The sequence below is a fragment of the Dromiciops gliroides genome, chromosome 2 (assembly GCF_019393635.1).
Source record: "Dromiciops gliroides isolate mDroGli1 chromosome 2, mDroGli1.pri, whole genome shotgun sequence".
Lineage (NCBI taxonomy): Eukaryota > Metazoa > Chordata > Mammalia > Microbiotheria > Microbiotheriidae > Dromiciops > Dromiciops gliroides.
The window spans coordinates 383,573,305-383,593,766 of NC_057862.1; the positions used below are offsets into that span (position 1 = coordinate 383,573,305).

Below are 20,462 nucleotides of genomic sequence, written 5' to 3' on the forward strand. Positions count from 1 at the left end.
ATTCCCTTGTTGAATTGCCCTGTCAGGAAGTTTTTCCTTATACATTTAAAATGTGCTTATGTTTTTTTTCCCACTCCTCTATTTCTTATTCTGTGCTATTGGACCAAGCAATCCAAACATAATCTCTCTTCCACGTGATGGCTTGTTAAATGTTGGAAGACAGCCACTATGTCCCTCCCCTCCTTGATTTGCTCTTCTACAAGTTAGATATCTCTACTTCCATTAACCATTTTTGTATGACATATTCTTTGTCTCCATTATCATGAAATCATTAAAAAAATAAAATTATAGTCCATTAAAAAGATATATCCAGGGGGCAGCTAGGTGGCAAAGTGGATAAAACCCTACCCCTGGATTCAGGAGGACCTGAGTTCAAATCCAGAAGGCCTCAGACACTTGACACTAGCTCTGTAATCCTGGGCAAGTCACTTAACCCTCATTGCCCCGAAAAAAAAAAATATATATATATATATATATATATCCAAAAGTAATAATAGAATAAATTATGAACACAATACCATTTTCTTGTGAATCTTTTGTATTAGCGTTGGTGAGAAATGTAAGTCCTGCTAAGTGAAACACATCTGCACTGTCCTGACCTCCACCAGCACCACACCCCAGGTCACTTTTTTCAAAAAATCGCATTACCTACAACAGGAAGGAAGAATCATGAGCTGATTTTAATAAGGGAAGTTTCATAAATTCATCAGAATAGGTTTCCATACTGGCAGTTCTCCACACTGACAAAATAACAGATCCAGACCCCTGCCCCCAAAGAAGTTTCTAGAATATACCTCTACTCTAAAATCTTCCCTACTTCCCCTTCTATTGCTGCACCATCTTTCAGACTGATGCAAAACCCCAATCTGATAGAGAATAGACTTGTCTCTTACAACTTGTTGATTTACACTTTAAGTTTCGGGAGTAACAAAATAATTAGGTGTTTGTTTAAAAATCTAGAGTTAGTCAAGGCCAACAGATGATTTTCTTAAACAGAGCAAGTAAAAATATTGCAAAATCCTTAAAATCAAATTAATGGGAATTGGCATAAATTATATTCATTACTTTTAAATAATAATAATAATAACAAAAATTTATCCATTTTTGTTTTCAGGTAAGGATGTATTTTAGTTCTTTTTCAGGGCAAATTTTCTTGAGGAAAGCTCAATGTATGTGTCAATGTAGTTCACAAAAAATAGAATTTTGATAATTACATGATTAATTTAATGAATTAAAAATATAAACAGGATTTCTCAGGCCAAATAAATCTATTTGCAAAACTAAAATTGTCCATATTGTCATCTACATTAAATATCCCTCAGTCTTGGTCTCACTTTGTTATCAGGTTTCTTTAAATATTCCTTTAATTTTTGCCTGCATATATCCTTTCCTCTCAGCTCCTCACTCTCAGAATGTTTTTATTTTTATGATATCTCAGATTCTTTCTTCTTTTCTCAAAAATTTCAAGATTCAAATTGTTTAATTAGAGAATGTCCTCTCCATTCCTTATTCCCTAGCTTTTCCATATTTCTTGGAAATGTTGTTGGACAGACTCCTACATACAGTAGATGACTGGACCAAATGATATCTTAGGTCCCTTCTAATTATATGATCTCATCTTAGGGACTCCACAAGGAGTGGCACAGTAGATAAAGCACTGGACCTGGAGTCAGGAAAACCTAAGTTCAAATCTGGCCTCAGATATTTATTATTTGTGTGCCCCTGGGAAAGTGACATAACCTTTCTCAGCCTCGGTTTCCTCCTCTGTAAAATGTGGATAATAATAGCACCTAACTCCCAGGTTGATTGTGAGGATAAAATAAGATAATATGATAATATTTGTAAAGGGCTTCACAAACTTTAAAGCACTATACAAATTCTAGCTATCATTATTATTCATCAATAAGAATTATTATTATGCTATTTCTGAAACATAGTCCTAAACCACATGATAATCCTGTGAATGATGCATTACAATACTTTACTCTTTTCATATCATTAGGATTCTTGAGTTTTCCTTTGACTCCATAGATAGCCATGTCCATAACTGATAAAGCAACCCAGGAATTCTCCTGGGTTACCAAATTAACAGAGGGGATTTGTCCAGGAGTAAATACATTTTCATTTCTTGACAACTGAACCTGAAAGATAATTTGAAACAAGAAAAAATTATTCATAAGAAGCTACATCTTTTAGAAAGACCCATATCAATGCACATAGATTGGTCATTGAGGTGGAGAGTGGGCTCTTGAAGAAAAAAGACTTAGAGATACTTACCTGAAGGTTATTGCCACATTTTTCTTCCACATCTAACCAGACTGAATCTGCTACTAATTCTGCCCTGTTTTCTCCTGTCACAAGATAATAGACCAGAAGTCGGGCTGAAGGAACCATGTCCTGAGTTACTGGAATGTTGAGACTTTGATAAGTTAAATGTTCAAGCCTGTCTCTGGTCCCAAACGTAACTATTTTGCCCTTGGATAAAACCTAAAAGAGAAGAAAAATAAAGATGTGGTTTTGGAAGTGAGGCTTGTCATTCATATAAAATTGTTCAAATGTTAGGGACAGCCTTTGTTAATTTATTTTTAAAATAGACGTGAACGAGAGATAGTTTCACTAAATGTACAGGTTCTCTAATCACCATTGTAACTAACGTAGTGAAAGTGTAAATAGAGGCAGCTAGGTGCTGTAGTGGATAAAGCACCAGCCCTGGATTCAGGAGGACCTGAGTTCAAATCTGGTCTCAGACACTTGACATTTACTAGCTGTGTGACCCTGGGCAAGTCACTTAACCCTCATTGCCTCACCCAAAAAAAAAACTGTTAATGATTCCTTTTGTGTTATTCTTATCATTAAAACAGTAAGATTCTTGAGATTGAGAAATGTTAAGGCATAAGTAGGTGCCCAATATTTATTGCTGACTAATAATTATTTATTGATTAAATCACCATGTAACCTTTCACACAAAGAGGTCCTGGGTCCCTGTCAGAGTAGGATAAAAAGTTAGTCAAGCTATTGACCTGAAATGGATGATTTTAAAGCTCTTCCCTAAAAACACAGTGAAATGTACCATGAGGGTAAATAGACATTTACTGTACTTACCAAGTAATTATAGAAAGCTATTTTGTCAATAAATGGACTTTTAGGTTTAACAGTAATGCTTAAGTGATCTCCCACAAGTAAAGGTTTGAAATTTTCTGTCCAGTCAATATAAAGGTAACTTTTGCTAAGGGATGAATATGCTACTGCTCTATATTCTTTGAAAGCTTGGTTTTCTTCTGCAAGATGAGGGTCTTCAGTTCTGACCTAATAAAGTAAAAAAGAGGGAGGTGAGGATGTTACAAAGAGGTATACAACTATAATGTTAGAAAAACAAATTTTTCATATCAAAAATGAGAAAACTTGCAATAATTGAAGAGGAGTAAAACTGATCATACAGAGGGAATAAATGTATGCTTAAATAAATATATAGAGTAACAAAAGAAAAATAGACTACGTAAATAACCCAGTAACAGAAAGAAAACAAACAAACCTTGAACAAGCCATATATAAACTTCCAAAGGGAAAAATACTATAAGAGCAGCTAACTTAACAAGTGGATTCTATCAAATGTTCAAAGGACAATTAATTACAATGCTGTCAGTCAGTCAATAAACATTTATTAAGTGCCTGCTATGTTAAAGGTCCTGGGCTAAGTGTTAGGGATACAGAAACCCTTTACAATAATGAGAAAAGCAAGAACCCTACCAATCTCATTCTATGATACAAATATGGATTTAATAACTAAGAAAACTGTAGACCAATATCCCAATGAATATTGATGTAAAGTTTTTCAATAAAATATTAGCAAATAATCGTTAAATTTAGTTAGCAATGAGTAGAAATAAATTTAGCAATAATAAAATTTTAAATAAAATTTTGCAAGTAGGCTAAAATAATAGATTAGAAAGATTTTACAATATGACTAGGTTGGTTTTGTGATAGGAATTCAGAGTTGGTTCAACATAAAGAAGTCTAGAAATATAATAAACTATGTTAATGATATAAATAATAAAAACCATATGATTATGTTAATAGATACTGAAAAGATTTCTAACAAACTAACTCAACACATTTCTATTAAAATCCCAGAAATCATAGGAAGAAATGAATCATTCTTCAATATAATAAACAACATTTCTCTAAATTTCAGAACAAACATTATATGTATTAGGGTAAAAAGGCCTTTCCAAATAAGATAGGAGTAAAGCAGAAATGACCATTTTCACCACTACTGTTTAATGTGGTACTGGAAACGCTAACAATAAGAATAAAACAAGAACAGGAAATTGAGAGTATAAGCATGGGCAAAGAGAACACAAAATTATTGCTTTTTATAGTTGGTTTGATGATGTACTTAGAAAGTCAATTAAAAATTAATTGAATTCAGGGCAACTAGGTGGCACAGTGGCACTGGCCCTGGATTCAGGCGTACCTGAGTTCAAATCTGGCCTCAGACACTTGATACTTACTAGCTGTGTGACCTTGGGCAAGTCACTTAACCCTCATTGCCCCACCAAAAAAAATTAATTGAATTCATAATTCCAACCAAATTGCAGATATAGATATCTACATATATGTATATATTAGTATAGATCTAGATAGAGATGAATGTTGATAATTCATCTTACATTCTGCAACTTGGTTTAAATTATTTTAATTAATATATATCCATATATAGATATAATTACATATCCAGATCATATATATGCATATATATGTACATATATATAGAAAGAGAGAGGAGGAATGTAATGTTGATAATCTGTGTGTGAAAAAGAGAGAACTCTATTCTATGTAATGAGCAAACTATGAGTCCAAAAGAATGAAGATAAAACATACCACTCACCTCCTGCCTGAGAGGTGATGAAGTTAAAATGCAGAGAAAGAGGGGCATTTTTTGGACACGGTTAACATAGATATTTGTTTTGCCAGACTATATAGGTTAGGTTTTTTTCCTCAATACAGGGGCTGGGGGCAGTAGGAAGGACAAATTAAAAATACTTGTTATTTGAAAAAATCCAAAAAGAGAGAAGACTATGATGTTAATGCTTTCTACCAATGTTTCTTTTTTTTTTTTAAATCCAAGCATCTATATCTGTCTTAACTTTTAGATTTCACAATACCTCATATGAAAAAAGAGGAAGAAATAAGAGTTTCATTGTTTCAACAATTGGGCAAATTTACAAATTTACAAATGCCACAAAGGAGGAAAAAGAGAATGTGATGAGAGGCCCAAGAAATCTAAAAGAGCAGGAAGAGGTGAATTTGGAAGAGAAGGAAATTCCTAGAATAAAGTTTGGGCAACTATCAAAAGTAGTGTACCAGGGAAGCACCGGCCCTGGATTCAGGAGTTTCTGAGTTCAAATACGGCCTCAGACACGTCACACTTACTGGCTGTGTGACCCTGGGCAAGTCACTTAACCCCCATTGCCCCACAAAAAAAAAAAAAAAGTAGTGTACCATGGCAGAGTTGATAAGAGTACCAGACTTGGAGTCAGGAAGAGTTGGGTTCAAATCCTTCCTCAGATGCTACTAGATGTGTGACCCTGGGCAAGTCTTTTAACCTCTTTGTAGCAGGTAGTTGTTGTTGTTAGTTGTGTCCAATTCTACATGACCCTATGGGGTTTTCTTGGCAAAGAAACTAGAATGGTTCACCGTTTCTTTCTCCAATGTGTCCCCATTTTACAGATGGAAACTGAGGCAAATGTGGATTAAATGACTTGCCCAGGGTCACACAGCTAGTATCTGAGGTCAAATTTGAACTCAGATCTTCCTAACCTTGGTGCTCTATCCATTGTACCACCTAGCTGTCCATGCATCTTTAAAATGAAGGAGGGGCAGCTAGGTGGCGCAGTGGATAGAGCACCAGCCCTGGAGTCAGGAGGACTTGAGTTCAAATCCGTCCTCAGAGACTTAACACTTACTAGCTGTGTGACCCTGGGCAAGTCACTTAAACCCAATTGCCTCACCCCCCCAAAAAAAAATTAAAAAAAAAATAAACAAACAAACAAATAGATAAATAAAATGAAGGGGTTGGACTTAATAGCCTCTAAGGTCCTTTCCAGCTCTCAGTCTATGGTCATATAATCCTAAATTGGAGACCTCTATTCTTCTAGTGAGTAGGAAGCATCTACAGAAGGCTAATCATAAAGTTAGAGAATCTGAATTAGACTACTGGCTTTATATTATTTATTAGCCTTGGGACTTAAGATAAATCATATATGTGTATGTGAATATATATATATATATATATATATATATAATGATCAGGGAAACTAGATCAGTGGTTCTTAAACTGAAGTCTATAAACTTGTATTTTAAAAAATATATTTTAATAACTACATTGTAACATAATTGATTTCCTTTATAATCATATATTTGATTTCATACATTTTAAAACATTATTCTGCGAAGAGGTCCATAGGTTTCACCAGAATGTCAAAGGGGTCCATGACACACACAAAATTAAAAACCTTTGGACTAAAGGATCTCTAAGTTTTGTTCTTCCTCTAAATCTATGGCTTTATGATCCCATGGCCCTTCAGAACAGGTGAGGGGAAGGTGGGTATGCCCATTTATTAAACCCCACAGAGTAGAGGAGAGCAGCCAGATCAACACTTGCCTGGATGAACAGAACAATAATAATAATTAATAATAATAATTGATATCTATATAGTGCTTTGAAGTTTGCATAGCACTTCATTTACTTTATGTCAGGACTTCTTAAACTTTTTCCACTTGTGACCTCTTTTCGCCTGAGAAATTTTTATGGCCCCAGCTATATATGTAATATAAAATAGGCATGCATAACCTTTTACTGTTGGCAGATTTTTCATGACCCTCACATTCAGTTACACAACCCCATGTGGGTCACAACCCACAGTTTAAGAAGCTAGACTTTATGTTATCCACAGAAGTGACCATGTCAACTACCCACCACACACTTTCAAGTGTGATCTGCATTATTGGCATTTTCCCTATCACTTTTTAAAGTTGAATCAATCGACAAAAGAAAAAATTAAGCCCTAATTTGTAACATTTGATGATTTCTACGGTGTAAATGCTCTCAGTGAAAATTTAACAATCAGCTTTTAAAAGCTAAATGCAGCTGGCTGCCCATACTCCTGCTTTCAGGGGAGGGGTGGGGAGTGGCAGTATTTCTCAAAAGAAAGGAAATACCAACTGACTACAGACTACCTTTCTGATGCATTGTGGGTTGCCAGCCCCCACTCTGCTGATAATTTATTTTCATGTTGAAATGTAATTATTTGCTGAGGAAGATGATAATCTTGATCAAATTCAAAGTAAAAATAGCTCATGTTATTGAGAGGGGGGGAGGAGAGACAAAGAGAGAGAGAGAGAGAGAGAGAGAGAGAGAGAGAGAGAGAGAGAGAGAGAGAGAGAGAGAGAGAGGAGGGAGAGAAAGAGAGGAGAGGGGGAGGGGAGAGAAGATCACTTTAGACTTTCTCCCCCTCCCCCACTCCATCATAGTAATGGACAACTAATGGAAAGAAGAGTCTGCTACCTAGAATCATAATATTTTAGAATTTAAAACTCCACTTTTCATAAACCACCATTTCATCAAACTTCTTCTGAGGCTTATACGGACTCAGGAGGTGGCAAGAGGAGAAATCATTTACCAAGTACATTTGATGAATTTATACCCCTTATGGTTTGTTCAGCCAGCTAAACTGTGGCTCCCATTCCCACATGTTTAATGTAAAATTGCAGAGCTGTTCACTTGCCTCATGGATAAAAATTTCCCATCTGTTTTGCACACCAGCCAAAACACACAGTCAGAAAGTACATACTGTACTAGAAAGCACAACCGTTAGGAGAATTCTACTCACGTTAAACTCCAGCGCTGTCACATGAGATGGAAGATTAACCACAAACAAAGCTACTCCATTATTTTCATGGGTGGTACTTTTCTGGGGCTCTCTTTGGGTCTCTTCCTGATTTTCATTAATTGCTTTTGCATTCAGGGTTAGCGCCACCCCTCCTACAAACTGGTCGAGTGGATCCTTCACCTGAACCTGTGTGCCAGAAGGGCCGAAACCCAGTTGAAGTGATACCATTTCCTTTAAAGCATACAAAACCGTATTTCTCTAACCACTCTGCTATCTTCCTACTTCAGAGGACAAAATGCTCACCATCTGATTAAATAGAAGGCTCCTCAGTTTACATCAAGGGAAACGAACCATTTAATTCTTTAATAGACCCTTGGGGACTCCAGGCATTCACAATATAGTATTTCGTATTATGGCAGAGCTGGAGGGAAATTTTATTTACTTATTTATTTATTTATGTATGTATGTATGTCTTTACTTACTTATTTAATTTTTGGCAGGGCGATGAGGGTTAAGTGACTTGCCCAAGGTCGCACAGCTTGTAAGTGTCAAGTGTCTGAGATCGCATTTGAACTCAGGTCCTCCTGAATCCAGGGCTGGTGCTTTATCCACAGAGCCACCCAGCTGCCCCCTCTGGAGGGAAATTTAGAGATCATCTAGTCCAACCTCTTCCCTTTGTTTTGCAGATTAGAAAGATGGAACATTAAAAGGTACAGTAAGTTGCTCCAAGTCACAGACTAAGTCTGTAGCAGAGTCAGAATTAGAACTCATGTCTGGTGACTCCTCATCCAGTATTCTCTCTACTGCTTTCATTTACGATCAGTCCCCTTGAATCACTAGGTTGTTTACCTGTTGTCTCCTCTACTAAACTGTGAGCCTCTGGAGAGAAGGGATTGTTTTTAGCCCTTTTAACCTCAGCACTTAGCTCAGTGTCTGACACATAGTAGGCGCTTAATAAATGCTTATTTCATATTAAGAAAAGAATGGACAAGGGGATCAGTACATAAGCAGCTCTGATGCCTGACAGCAACAGTCTTTCTTTTACTCAATTTAGTCTGGAGTGAAAGGGAGAATGAAACCCTTGGAGACAAACCTCTGATTATGACCATGAAAGAATTTTCCCCTCTCCATCTTACTACCCCAGCAAATACGTGTTGTTTTTATAAAGGAACTAAGGGCTCAACTAGAATAAGAGTAAAAAAAATAACTTTTCATAAAAAATTCAGACCCATCAATCTACCTTCTAAAGAAACTGAATGAGGGAGGCTCAGAGAAAAAAAAAAAGAACAATTTAGCATAAAGAAGGTTTCTGGTGGGGAGGGAAGGCACTAGAGGAAAAATACAAAATATTCCATTCATCTGTTTTTAAAATAAATACTGGAATTATAAGGAAGGAAAGTAGTATTTATTAAGAGCTCCTATGTGCCAGGCACTGTGCTAAGTGCTTTGCGAGTATCTCATTTGATCTTCCCAACATTTCTGAGAAGTGGGTGGTGTTATTATCTCTGTTTTGAAAAAACTTGAGGCAGACAGAGGTTGAATGACTTTGCCAGGGTCACATTTGAACTCAGGTCTTCATGACTCCAGGCCCAGTAATATATCCACTGTGCCACATAACAGCATACAATATTATAGCCAATAAATTCAATCTGATTCATTAAAATGCCAACTCTATATCCTGGGCATTTAAAGCAAGGGAATAAAGGGAAGAGGCAAATAGGAAAAAAGAATGGAAAAGAGAAAGGAACAGAGAAAGGCAAAGACAGAGAGAGCTAGACATGGTGAGAAAAATAAGTAGCAAGCCATAGAAGAGACTAAAAGACAGAGACAGAGAGAGAGAGAGAGACAGACAGACAGACAGACAGACAGACAGAGACAAAGAGAGACAGAGAGATGCAGAGGGACAAACAGAGACCTGCAGACAGATACATTCAAAAATATATATGGAGAGACATACAGGAAAAAAAGCACATTCAAAGACACTCAGAGAGAAATGTGGGAAGAATGAAAGAAACAGAAAAGATGGAAGAAACATAAGCCTTGTACTTTCCCTGAAAGCATTTCCACCTTAATGGCTTTATAGGAATTCACTGCTAAAGACTTTTAAAGGCTATGGAGTCTTTATAACTGCCAGCATATCTGATTCTGTTTCTTAGCATTTGCTTCAGGGGCTGGATCTAGGCCAGAATTTTCCCATCTCTTTAGTAAATGCTTATTCCCTTCCCTTCCCCCTTCCCAGTCTTAAAGAACAAAGGATCAGTGGTACCCCTTGTTCACCTCTTGTTCCAAACCCAATCCAATCCCATTTAGAAGGTAGGGGTATGTGTGTGTGTGTGTGTGTGTGTGTGTGTGTCTGTGTGTCTGTGTGTCTGTTCTGTTCAGAGGGCCAGCTAGGTGGCACAGTGGATACAGCTCCAGGCCTGGAGTCATGAAGACTCATCTTCTTGAGTTCAAATCTGCCCTCAGTCAGTAGCTGGGTGACCCTGGGCAAGTCACTTAACCCTGTTTGCCTCAGTTTCTTCATCTGTAAAATGAGCTGGGGTTAGAAATGATAAACCACTCCATCTCTGCCAAGAAAACCCCAAGCAGGGGAACAAAGAATAAAGCATGACTGAAAAATGACTAAACAACAAAACTCTGTGCGGAAGAGAATTGGCTATATTAGACGCTTATTCTGTGTGCTCTTTATTTCTTTAGATTCTTGCTCCATTTTTTCTTACTTTCTCCCCTCTCTACTGTCTTCCATGACAAGGCAGAAGTAGCTGCCTGTATATTTTTAATACAACTATGTATTCAAAAATCATCTCACCTTGATGGGAAATGGTATCCCAGGCTTCAAGAAAAGAGGAGTAGCAATCAAATTCAATTGGTAGGGAGACAGGACATATTTAATTCCAGGTACTTCAGCTTCTTCATAAAATCCACCTAACAATCAATCAATAAGCATTTATAAATAACATTATCTCCCATCCTCGGGATGTTTTTATAATGCACAAAGAAGTGTAATAAACTTCCTGGATACTCCCTCCGTCTCTATTTCCCATGTACATATGGTCCAACAATTTAGTCATTCAATTATTTGATCAATCCATCAACTACTTTGGACATTTATTAAGCACTTACTAAATGTATAACTTCATAGTATGCATTATAATGAGTGTAAGGCCCATTTCTAATGTCACTTATTTCATGAAGCTTTCTGTGACACATATGCCAAATGTAGTTTCTTCCTCCTTTGTTTACATATTATAGAATCTAGTAGAATATAAGCTCTCAGAGGTCAGGGATTGCTTTATTTTCTGCATTGGTATCCCTAGCTTAGTACAATATTTTGTACATAATCAATAATAAATGTTTATTGAATTGTGGAATTAATGTAGTATTTTATATCCCTCTCCTGGGACTTTTACATTCAATCTAGTGTTATAGCTGTTTCAGTATATATCATTTCCATTCATAGAACAGAGGACCAATAGGATATAAGGTCCTTGATGGAAGCACCAAGAATAATGCCTGACACATAGTAGATACTTAATAATTGTTTAATTGGGGGCGGCTAGGTGGCACAGTGGATAAAGCACTGGCCTTGGATTCAGGAGGACCTGAGTTCAAATCCAGCCTCAGACACTTGACACTTACTAGCTGTGTGACTTTGGGCAAGTCACTTAACCCTCATTGCCCTACAAAAAAAAACCAAAACAAACAAAAAAAAAACCCAAAATAATTGTTTAATTAACTGATTGATCAATTGATTAATGGAACATAGATCTAGAGCCAGATGGGACCTTAGTTTCAGCTCAATCTTCACACTTTAGAATTGAGGAGATCAAGGTCAGAAGGGGTTAAGTAACTAGCCCAAGCTCATACACATCATAAATAGCAGAGGTGGGATTTGGACTCAGGTCTTCTAACTAAAAATCCAGCCATTTTCCCGATATGTCATCATTAGACTCTAAGTTCCATCATTGCAGGAAATATACGTTAATTTTCTTGTATCTGTCCCAATGTTCTCAACACAATATTGGGAATATAGTAAGCACTTAGGAAATACTCTTTGTCTATTTAGCTAAATGAATGAAGGAGCAGAAGACAAGTTTCCTGTCCCCAATAACTTTCCTGTTCTTCTGGGAAGGCACATATGTAAAAAATTACAACCAACAGAATGAAACAGCCAATGAAACGATCAATTTCATGTCTAACAATCAAGTTAATGTCCAAGCAAAACAAATAATAGTGTGAAACATACTGAGTGGTAGTGTTTTTAACAGATGAGGAGATGTGGGGAAAGTGCAGTTTTAGAAGAAAAGGGAAATCAGTCAGTCATTCAAGTAACATTCATTAAGTACCTACTATGTGCCAGGCTTTGTGCTAAGAACTGAGGATACAAAGCAAAACGAAAAGAAGTCCCTGCTCTCAAAGAGTTCAGAGTTTAATGGGGGAGACAACATGAAAACAATTATGTACAAACAAGATACATACAGGTTAAAATGGGGAAAATGTCAGAGAAGGCACTAAGATTAAGGGATACTAGGAAAGGCTTCTCTTAGAAGATGGGACTTTAGCTGGGACTTGAAGAAATCCAGGGCATTCAGGAGTCATATAGGCAGATATGAGAAGGGAGAGAGTTCTAAGTATGGAGGACATGTTATCAGGGAAAATGCCCAGATGGAGTGTCTTGTTTGAGGGTTAGCAAAAAGGCCAGAATCACTGGCTCACAGAGGATGTGCAGAGTGGGAGAAAGGTGAATATAATGTATGGGGTAGATAGGTTATAAATGCTAAACAGAGGATTTTTTATTTCATCCTGGCAGTTATAGAGAGCCACTGGAGGTCTTGAGAGGGGGGTGGTGACACAGTCGGATCTAGGCTTCAGGAAAATTACTTTGACAAATGAGTAAAGGATAGACTGGAGTGGAGAAATACTTGTGGCAAACAGAATAACTAACAGGCTATTTGCAATAGTCCAAGTATGACACAGAAAGTTTCAGGTGCTCCAACTGTCCTTTCTCCAGGATTAGAAAAAAGGTGATGAAAAAATAATGCCTGAAAATGTAAATGTGGGAGTTAGTGACATAAAAATCATTGAAGCAAGGATAGAATGAAAAAGAGAATAGAGAGTCAAAAACTAAACCTTCAAGGATGGGGTTCAGAAAGGAAATAGAAACAAATAGGATGGGGCAGCTAGGTGACACAGTGGATAGAGCACTGGACCTGGACTCAAGAGGACCTGAGTTCAAATCTGTCCTCAGACACAAGACACTTACTAGTTGTGTGACCCTGGGCGAGTCACTTAACCCTCATTGCCCCACAAAAACAAAACAAAACAAACAAACAAAAACAAATCAGATGGAGAGACTTTCAAGAAAAGGGTTGAACAATGCTGTCAAATAAGTTGTATAACAAGGAACTTATCACTATTAACAAACGTTAATTGAGCACCTTTATACCCAAGGCTCTGTGATGGGGATGATACTGAAGAATTATAAGACACAGTCTTTTCCTTCTAGGGAAAAGAATTAGGATGGGGGGGGTGGAGGTTGTAGACACTGAAAGCTAATTCACCCTAGAAATACAAAGAAGATCGGATAAATGGCTATTGGATGTGACTAGGGAAATTAGCAGGTATTCCTAACAAGGGCAGCTTTAGTGGAGCAATGAGGGAAGACAGCCTTCCATAGCATTACTGTCCAGTACCTTCTCAGTTGAAGTCCTTGACTCATACTTTAAAAAGGAAATTTAGGCCAATTGGTGCAACATCTCTTTTTTCTCTCTCTTAATTCACTATTACTTGAAAACAGCCCCCATTATTTCCTCTTTACTTCTGTCTCTAAGGAAGAAGTGGCTCTTCTCCCAACTAAGATCAAGCCCGCTATATGTATTCATCTCTCTCACTCTCTACTGCAGATTGTCTTTACTATCATCACCACCCCTTCTATTATTCAGTCTATCCCTTTCCAGTGTTTCCTGTTGTATAAAAACATGCCCCAAATCTCCCCATTCTTAAAAAAAAAACTCATTAGATACCACCATTCCTACTTATTATTATCCTATATCTCACCTCCATTTTTCAAGTAAACTCCCTAAAATAGTCATCTACACTTACTTGATACCTCTACTTCCTTTCCTCTTCCTCTCTTTTAAACTCTACAATCTGGCTTGCAGTCTAATCACTCTACTGAAAATGTTCTGTCCAAAGTTATCAATGATCTCTTAATTGTCAAATGTGATGACTTCTTAATCTTTATCCTTCTTGATTTTTTTTTTCAGCATTTGATACCCTCTCCTCTTGGATACTCTTTTGTCTCTGGACCCTTGTGAAAATTTTCTCTTTTGTTTCTCCTGCCTGTCTGACTCCTCATTGGTTCATTATACATATCACAACCATTAACTGTAGGTACATTTCAGGGCTTTGTCCTGGGCCCTCTTCTTTCTCTCTACAATCTTTGACATTATGACCTTAGCTTTCATATATTTGATTATCATCTCTCCACAGATAATACCAAGATTCATATATCTATCATTAGTCTCTCTCTGGAATGCCAGTCCCATTATCATCAACTGACAACTGGAAATTTCAAACTAGAGGTCCTATAGGCCTCTCAAACTCAAAATGTCCCAACAGAATTCATTCTCTTTCTCAGACCACATTTCCCTATTACTGCTGAGGTCAGCACTATCCTCCCAATCATCCAGGTTCAAAACCTGTGTCCTCCTCAACTCTTCACTCTCACTTATCCCACATCAATTGGCCAAAATTTGTCATTTCTGTCACCACATCTCTTGCCTTTCCTTCCACTTATACAACCACCACCTCAGTTAAGAATTTCAGCACCTCTGTCCCAGACTACTTCAATATTCTCCTAATAGGTATTATTGCCTCACAAGCTCTTTCTGCTTCCCCCTGTTCAAAAAAACTCTTATAGATCCCAAGTACCTCTAAGATCAAACATGAACTCCTCTGTTTGACATTTAAAATACTTTACAACCTGGGCCTGTCTTACTCTTTTCAGTCATATCACCTATCAGTCCCTTCTACAAAATCTGCAGTCCAGCCATGCTGACCTATTTGATGTTCCTTCTACAGGAAACACCATCTCCCATTTCCTTGTCTTTGTACTTGTGTCTCATGCAGAAAATGCAGTCCCACCTCACTTCTTTCTCTTGGAATCTTTGCTTTTCTTCAAGATTCACCTCAAGTTCTAATTTCTCCCTGAAACCTTTCCTGATTCCCCCAACTGCTAGTGTCCTCTCTCCTACAATTTCCTTGTATTTTAAAAAATATTCCATATGGACACATATATGTATCTATTGTTTCCCTCACTATAATTTAAGCTCCATGATGGGAGGGTCAGTTTCCCTTCTGTCTTTGTTTCCTTAGTATTTATCACAATGCTTGGCATATAATAAGTGATTAATAAATGTTTGCTTATTGATTGATTTATAGAAATTAAAATGCAGTGTTTTTAGGAACAAGTAGGTGGGGTGGGGCATCTGATAAACCAGAATAATTGGATCCTATAATGTTACAACTGGAAGCGATCTTTTCATATAATGTGGAAAAAATGGACTATGAGAATGGGCTTGCTAAAACTGAAAGGGAACTTAGGATACAGAATGTTAGAACACAGAAACTGACACATTAGTGTTAGGACGGACCTTAGAATAATACGTAGCTGAAAGAGTCCATAGAGAGCAAATCCGATTCTCTCATATGAAAGATGCAGAAATTCTATTTTTCAAAACCTAATTATAAACTACAGAGAAAGCATGTAACCAACCAGTCAACAAGTATTTAAGTGCTTATTATATTCCGGGCACTATGCACTATTTAAATGCATTCCTTACTCTATTTAATCCAACCTTTGCTACAGTTGTTTCTGGAACACGGCTCTGCCACTAACCAGCTGTGTCACTTCGGAAAGATCATGGAGTGGTGTCATGGGAAGAGCAATGGATTTGGAGTCAGATAGCCTGTGTTAGAGTTTAGGCTCTGCTGCTTACTATCTGAATGACTTTGGATATATAACTTCCTCTTCTCTGAACCTCAATATCTTTATCTGTTTAATTAGAGGATAAAACAGATCATCTCTAAGGTCCTTTTCCAGCTTTCAACCCTGTCATCTTATGACTCCCGAACTTTGGAATTAAAAATATTAACAGAAGTGTGACTTCTGTTCATATTGATTTTTAGTTTCTATTTGATTTGTATATGTCAATATGCAACTTATGTTTATATTTTTATTTATAGATGCTATTTTTCTGTGTATCTGGGACCCCATCAGTAGGGGCACTCCCTTTATAGAAGCAATTCATAACCAAAACTCTCTTGATCATTCTGTAAAATTCTTTTTCATAAATCTGAAAAAGAGATTTAACCCAACATATTAGTCTTACTATTTTCTGGGTACCAGTACAGCACTCCCCTCTGCCCCTCTGTAAGATGTTGCTCTCAACACATACCAGATTTTTCTCCTTATCTGGCCATTCTTATCCTTGATGATATTCTATATGTGATATCCAAATATTTAACCACATTACTCATTCTGACTCTAAAAATAAGGTCAGGCACTTACCCGTTGCCTCTAGGACTGTGACAGCCACATAAAGATATTTATTATTTAAGTCTTCCAGGCTTTGATATGATAATTCTTCTATTGACTTTTTACTGTTAAATGTGACTTCTGCGATTCCATTTATCATCTAGTTTTCAAAAGAGACCAAAAGGGTAGAATATTTGCCACATAGGAAATTATAGAGGTAAATAAAGTCCATTTTGAGAAGCCTGAAAAGGTCATCAGCCCTGACCGCAATTAGCAGTCATATGGTAATACAGTCCATAAAAGTAAGCATTAAAGACCCCAGTCCTATGTCATATGTCTGACATTTGTCTTAATATTCAGCTTTGCCCCCATTCTTGCTTCTTACCAGATATTATGTCTGGATGCAACCCCATATTAGTCGGCTTTATTCTCTTAGAAAGATCCCCAACTGGAACTGATGCCTCAAAATTACTGTTTTCTATTTGGAATATGAATCCAAAATTCAGTGACCACCTTCCACCAAGTGATAATGTACCAAAAGCCAGGCCATATTGCCTCTGAAGAAATGGAATTGTTCTGAGGAGCCAGCTCAGTAAATTTAAGAAACCTATAAAATGAGGCTAATGTCACAGGAAATTAAGGTAGTTCCTTTTTCAAACACTGGTCAAGTCTACATTAGCAAAATGAAGTCGAAAACTGAATACATAATTAAGTCCATAGAACTGTTTTATCTAAAATGTATTAACATTCATATGTAAGGCCATTTTAGATATAAATGATCAGAAAACAAATACTTCAATGGACATGTGATCTCATCTCATCAATATGGTTTGCAACCAGTTCTTATCTCTCTTATTACATAAATAAATACATTTCATAAAAAATTAATTTCATAAATAAATAAAGGGAATCTGCCCATTACACTAGATCTTTATCTTTTAACTTCCCATAGGTACTGGGGCACCACTCATGCTACCCATCTCTCTGGCATCCCTCACTTCTTATGAGGCCCACTTTCCTTTTTCAATCAAAAATTTCCTAAATAACAATTTTTATAAACCACTTCTTGTTAACAAATCTTCAGTTGCCATATTCTTTAATCAACTTATGAGCACCATAAGACTCTCCATTGTTTTATGAATCATCCATAACTTTCATTCTTTGTATGTTATAGTACTTCATATATTTGTAGTGATATAACATCCCCAGAAGCATATGGGTGCTAAAAGATCAGGTTTCGTTTCAGGGAACATCTTGGGAACTTCAAGAGCACTACACATTCTCAAATTGTAATCCAGTTTACTCTCTTCTTCCTATCAATTCTGGCTTCAGTTCACTCCCTATCTATAATGACTGTCCAAGATGTCTGTATTGGTAGACGAACTCAATATGTTGCCAATCCACCTGCACACTGTAGTCTTACCAATGGGCATACTTCATCTACTTTTTTTGGTCTTCTGTAGAACTCTTAGGACAATTTCTTTTTACCAGCCATGGATGGCACCAAAAAAGCCCTGCGAGGGGCAGCTAGGTGGCGCAGTGGATAGAGCACTAGTCCTGGAGTCAGGAGTACCTGAGTTCAAATCTGGCCTCAGACACTTAACACTTACTAGCTATGTGACCCTGGGCAAGTCACTTAACCCCAATTACCTCACTTAAAAAAAAAAAAGCCTTGCAGTACTAAGGAGATTGATACAATTAAGCCAAGGGCATCCGTAAACAGGAAAATCTGGAGGACTGATTGCATCAGTTATAACAGATGTCTTTTCCATTTGGACCTTGCCTGGGTCATCTTCGTTACAGTGATAAACACCCTCAGTAAGTATATGTCCCTCCATTTTGTACCTGACTTGAAACCATGGAACAAACTTAGCTCTGCCCTTGTATTATCTTTGTATTATTTTGTATTATCTTTACATATGAATAAGAGACAACTTATTGGAAGACAGTCTCACGAAGGCTTAATTTTTATTCTGAACAGAATTATTTAGAACTTTCTGAAAAATTGCCTCAATTTTACTTTTATAGAATTTTAGAACCTGAAGAGGTCATATAGGTCATCCAGTCCAATACAGAAGGAGTAGGACCAAGAAAAGGGAAGTAACTTGTGCAGGATCACACTAGCGAATTAGAATCTGAATCAGAACTACAACTCAGATATCCTAAATCCTAATCCAGAGCTCTTTTCCCTTCTCCTTGCATCTTATAGTCTTCTTTCAAAGACTTGCATATTTGTCTAAATGGATTCCTATAGGCTTCGTGCATGACCTCATCTTTGTTACACCCTCACTCATACACCCCAGTTGTTCCAAAGTAATACTCATTTCAAGTAAGTCTAAGAGTTTATTATTCTATGTATATGATTACATGTATAAATATCATAGCCATGCCTATATATAATATGTATAGATACCAAATAAATATACATTTTAATTTGTGGACATATCATTGTGACATGTGCTTACCTGTGTCTGCTGCATTGCTTTATGCATCATTTGTTTCCTATCTTCTTGTAAACTTTCTTTTATTCCAAAATAGATATAAACATCTCCCTCGGAGACCTTCTTATTATAAAAATAGCTGTCAAATGATAACACAATTAAACCTCTTAAAATAGTTACTGTAATGAGTTTTAGATAAAATAAAATAACATAATACTTAACTTTATATCAAGTTTTGATCTTTACAATAGCACTGTGTCATAAGTAAGGCAGAGATTATTTTCTTCATTTGACAGATAAAGAAAACTCAGACCAAGAATTCATATGATCATAGATTTAAAGCTAGAAGATATCTTAGAAGAAATGGAGCCTAAGAAAGGTTAAGTTATTTGCCCAGGGTCACACAGCTAGTAAATATCTGAGCCAAAATTAGAATTCAGGTCTTTCTGATCAAAGCCTAGTATGAATACATGTTATCACTTCATAGGACTCATTATTTGCACTCATTGGGACCTAGCTGTACTCTATCTACTGAGCCATCTAAGCTGCTTCCCAGGATGATGTGCCCAAGGTAACATAAAAAGGAGTTGGACCCAGCTTTATAAAATCCTGGGTTGGTAAATGAAAATAATTTCTACCTTCCCATTGGGCTTAGGTTTTTTGACACCATTATTTATTCACTCTTTGGTTCTGGGCAAAGTGATCTAGGCTTAGAGAGCCTTAGTCTATAAAATGGGGGAAATAGTATGTGCTATATAATACTTATATCTCACGGAAATTGTGAACAAAGTATTTTAAAAGTGAAAAAATTACACAAGAGAATGTATACAAAGCACTGTGTAAACCTTAAATGCTCTATATAAATTTTAACTAATATTGTTGAACATCATAGTGCTATATAAATGTGAATTTATAGGCTGCATGGCAAAGGGAATGGACAATTAGCATTTAAGTCAGGACAATCTAGGTTTGAGGTCTGCCTCTGACATATTCTGGCTATGTAAACTGTATGATCTTTCACCTCCCAGTGTCCTTGGTAACTTTCTAAGATTTTTAATTGCAGAGAAGGGGCTAAACCACATTGGGAGAAGGCATTTACTTCCCTTAATGAGGCTTTACTCTAGATACTCCATATCTGACTAAATGGACTCCCATAGCTCATATATATTACCTTGTGTTTGTTATGGATCTACTCATACACTCCAATCATTTCAAGATAAAAGTCAATCAACTAACTCTAAGATTCTATGGTCCCACTCATCAAAATTGGCTCAAAGACCTCAATCTCATTAGAATTGGCTCAAGGAGGGAATAATGTACACACTCAATTGGGTGGAGTATTCTCTCTAACCCTGCAGGAAAATAGGAGGGGAAGGGGTTAAAGAGAGAGGGGCAAAAGAAGGAAGGGCAGAATGGGGGAAGGGACAGACAGAAGCAAATCCCTTTTGAAGAATGATAGGATGAAAGAAGATGGATAATAGAATAAATATCATGGGGAAGGGAATAGGATGGAAGGGAAACAGTTAACAATAGTAATCATGAAAAAGAGAAAAGGGGGGAAATTGTACAAAAAATATTTATAGCAACTCT

The 20,462-nt window shown here is 36.8% G+C and overlaps 1 protein-coding gene across 1 annotated transcript in view; it reads right to left on the bottom strand.

Annotated features, from left to right (window-relative positions):
• Positions 1 to 20,462, bottom strand: part of C5 (complement C5) — a 118,059-nt gene that overhangs the window by 79,727 nt on the left and 17,870 nt on the right. Inside the window, 8 exon segments of the mRNA XM_043980716.1 lie at positions 519 to 648; positions 1,986 to 2,141; positions 2,278 to 2,487; positions 3,103 to 3,306; positions 7,893 to 8,078; positions 10,702 to 10,817; positions 16,465 to 16,591; positions 18,897 to 19,011. Of these exon segments, the coding sequence (XP_043836651.1) occupies positions 519 to 648; positions 1,986 to 2,141; positions 2,278 to 2,487; positions 3,103 to 3,306; positions 7,893 to 8,078; positions 10,702 to 10,817; positions 16,465 to 16,591; positions 18,897 to 19,011 (1,244 nt within the window).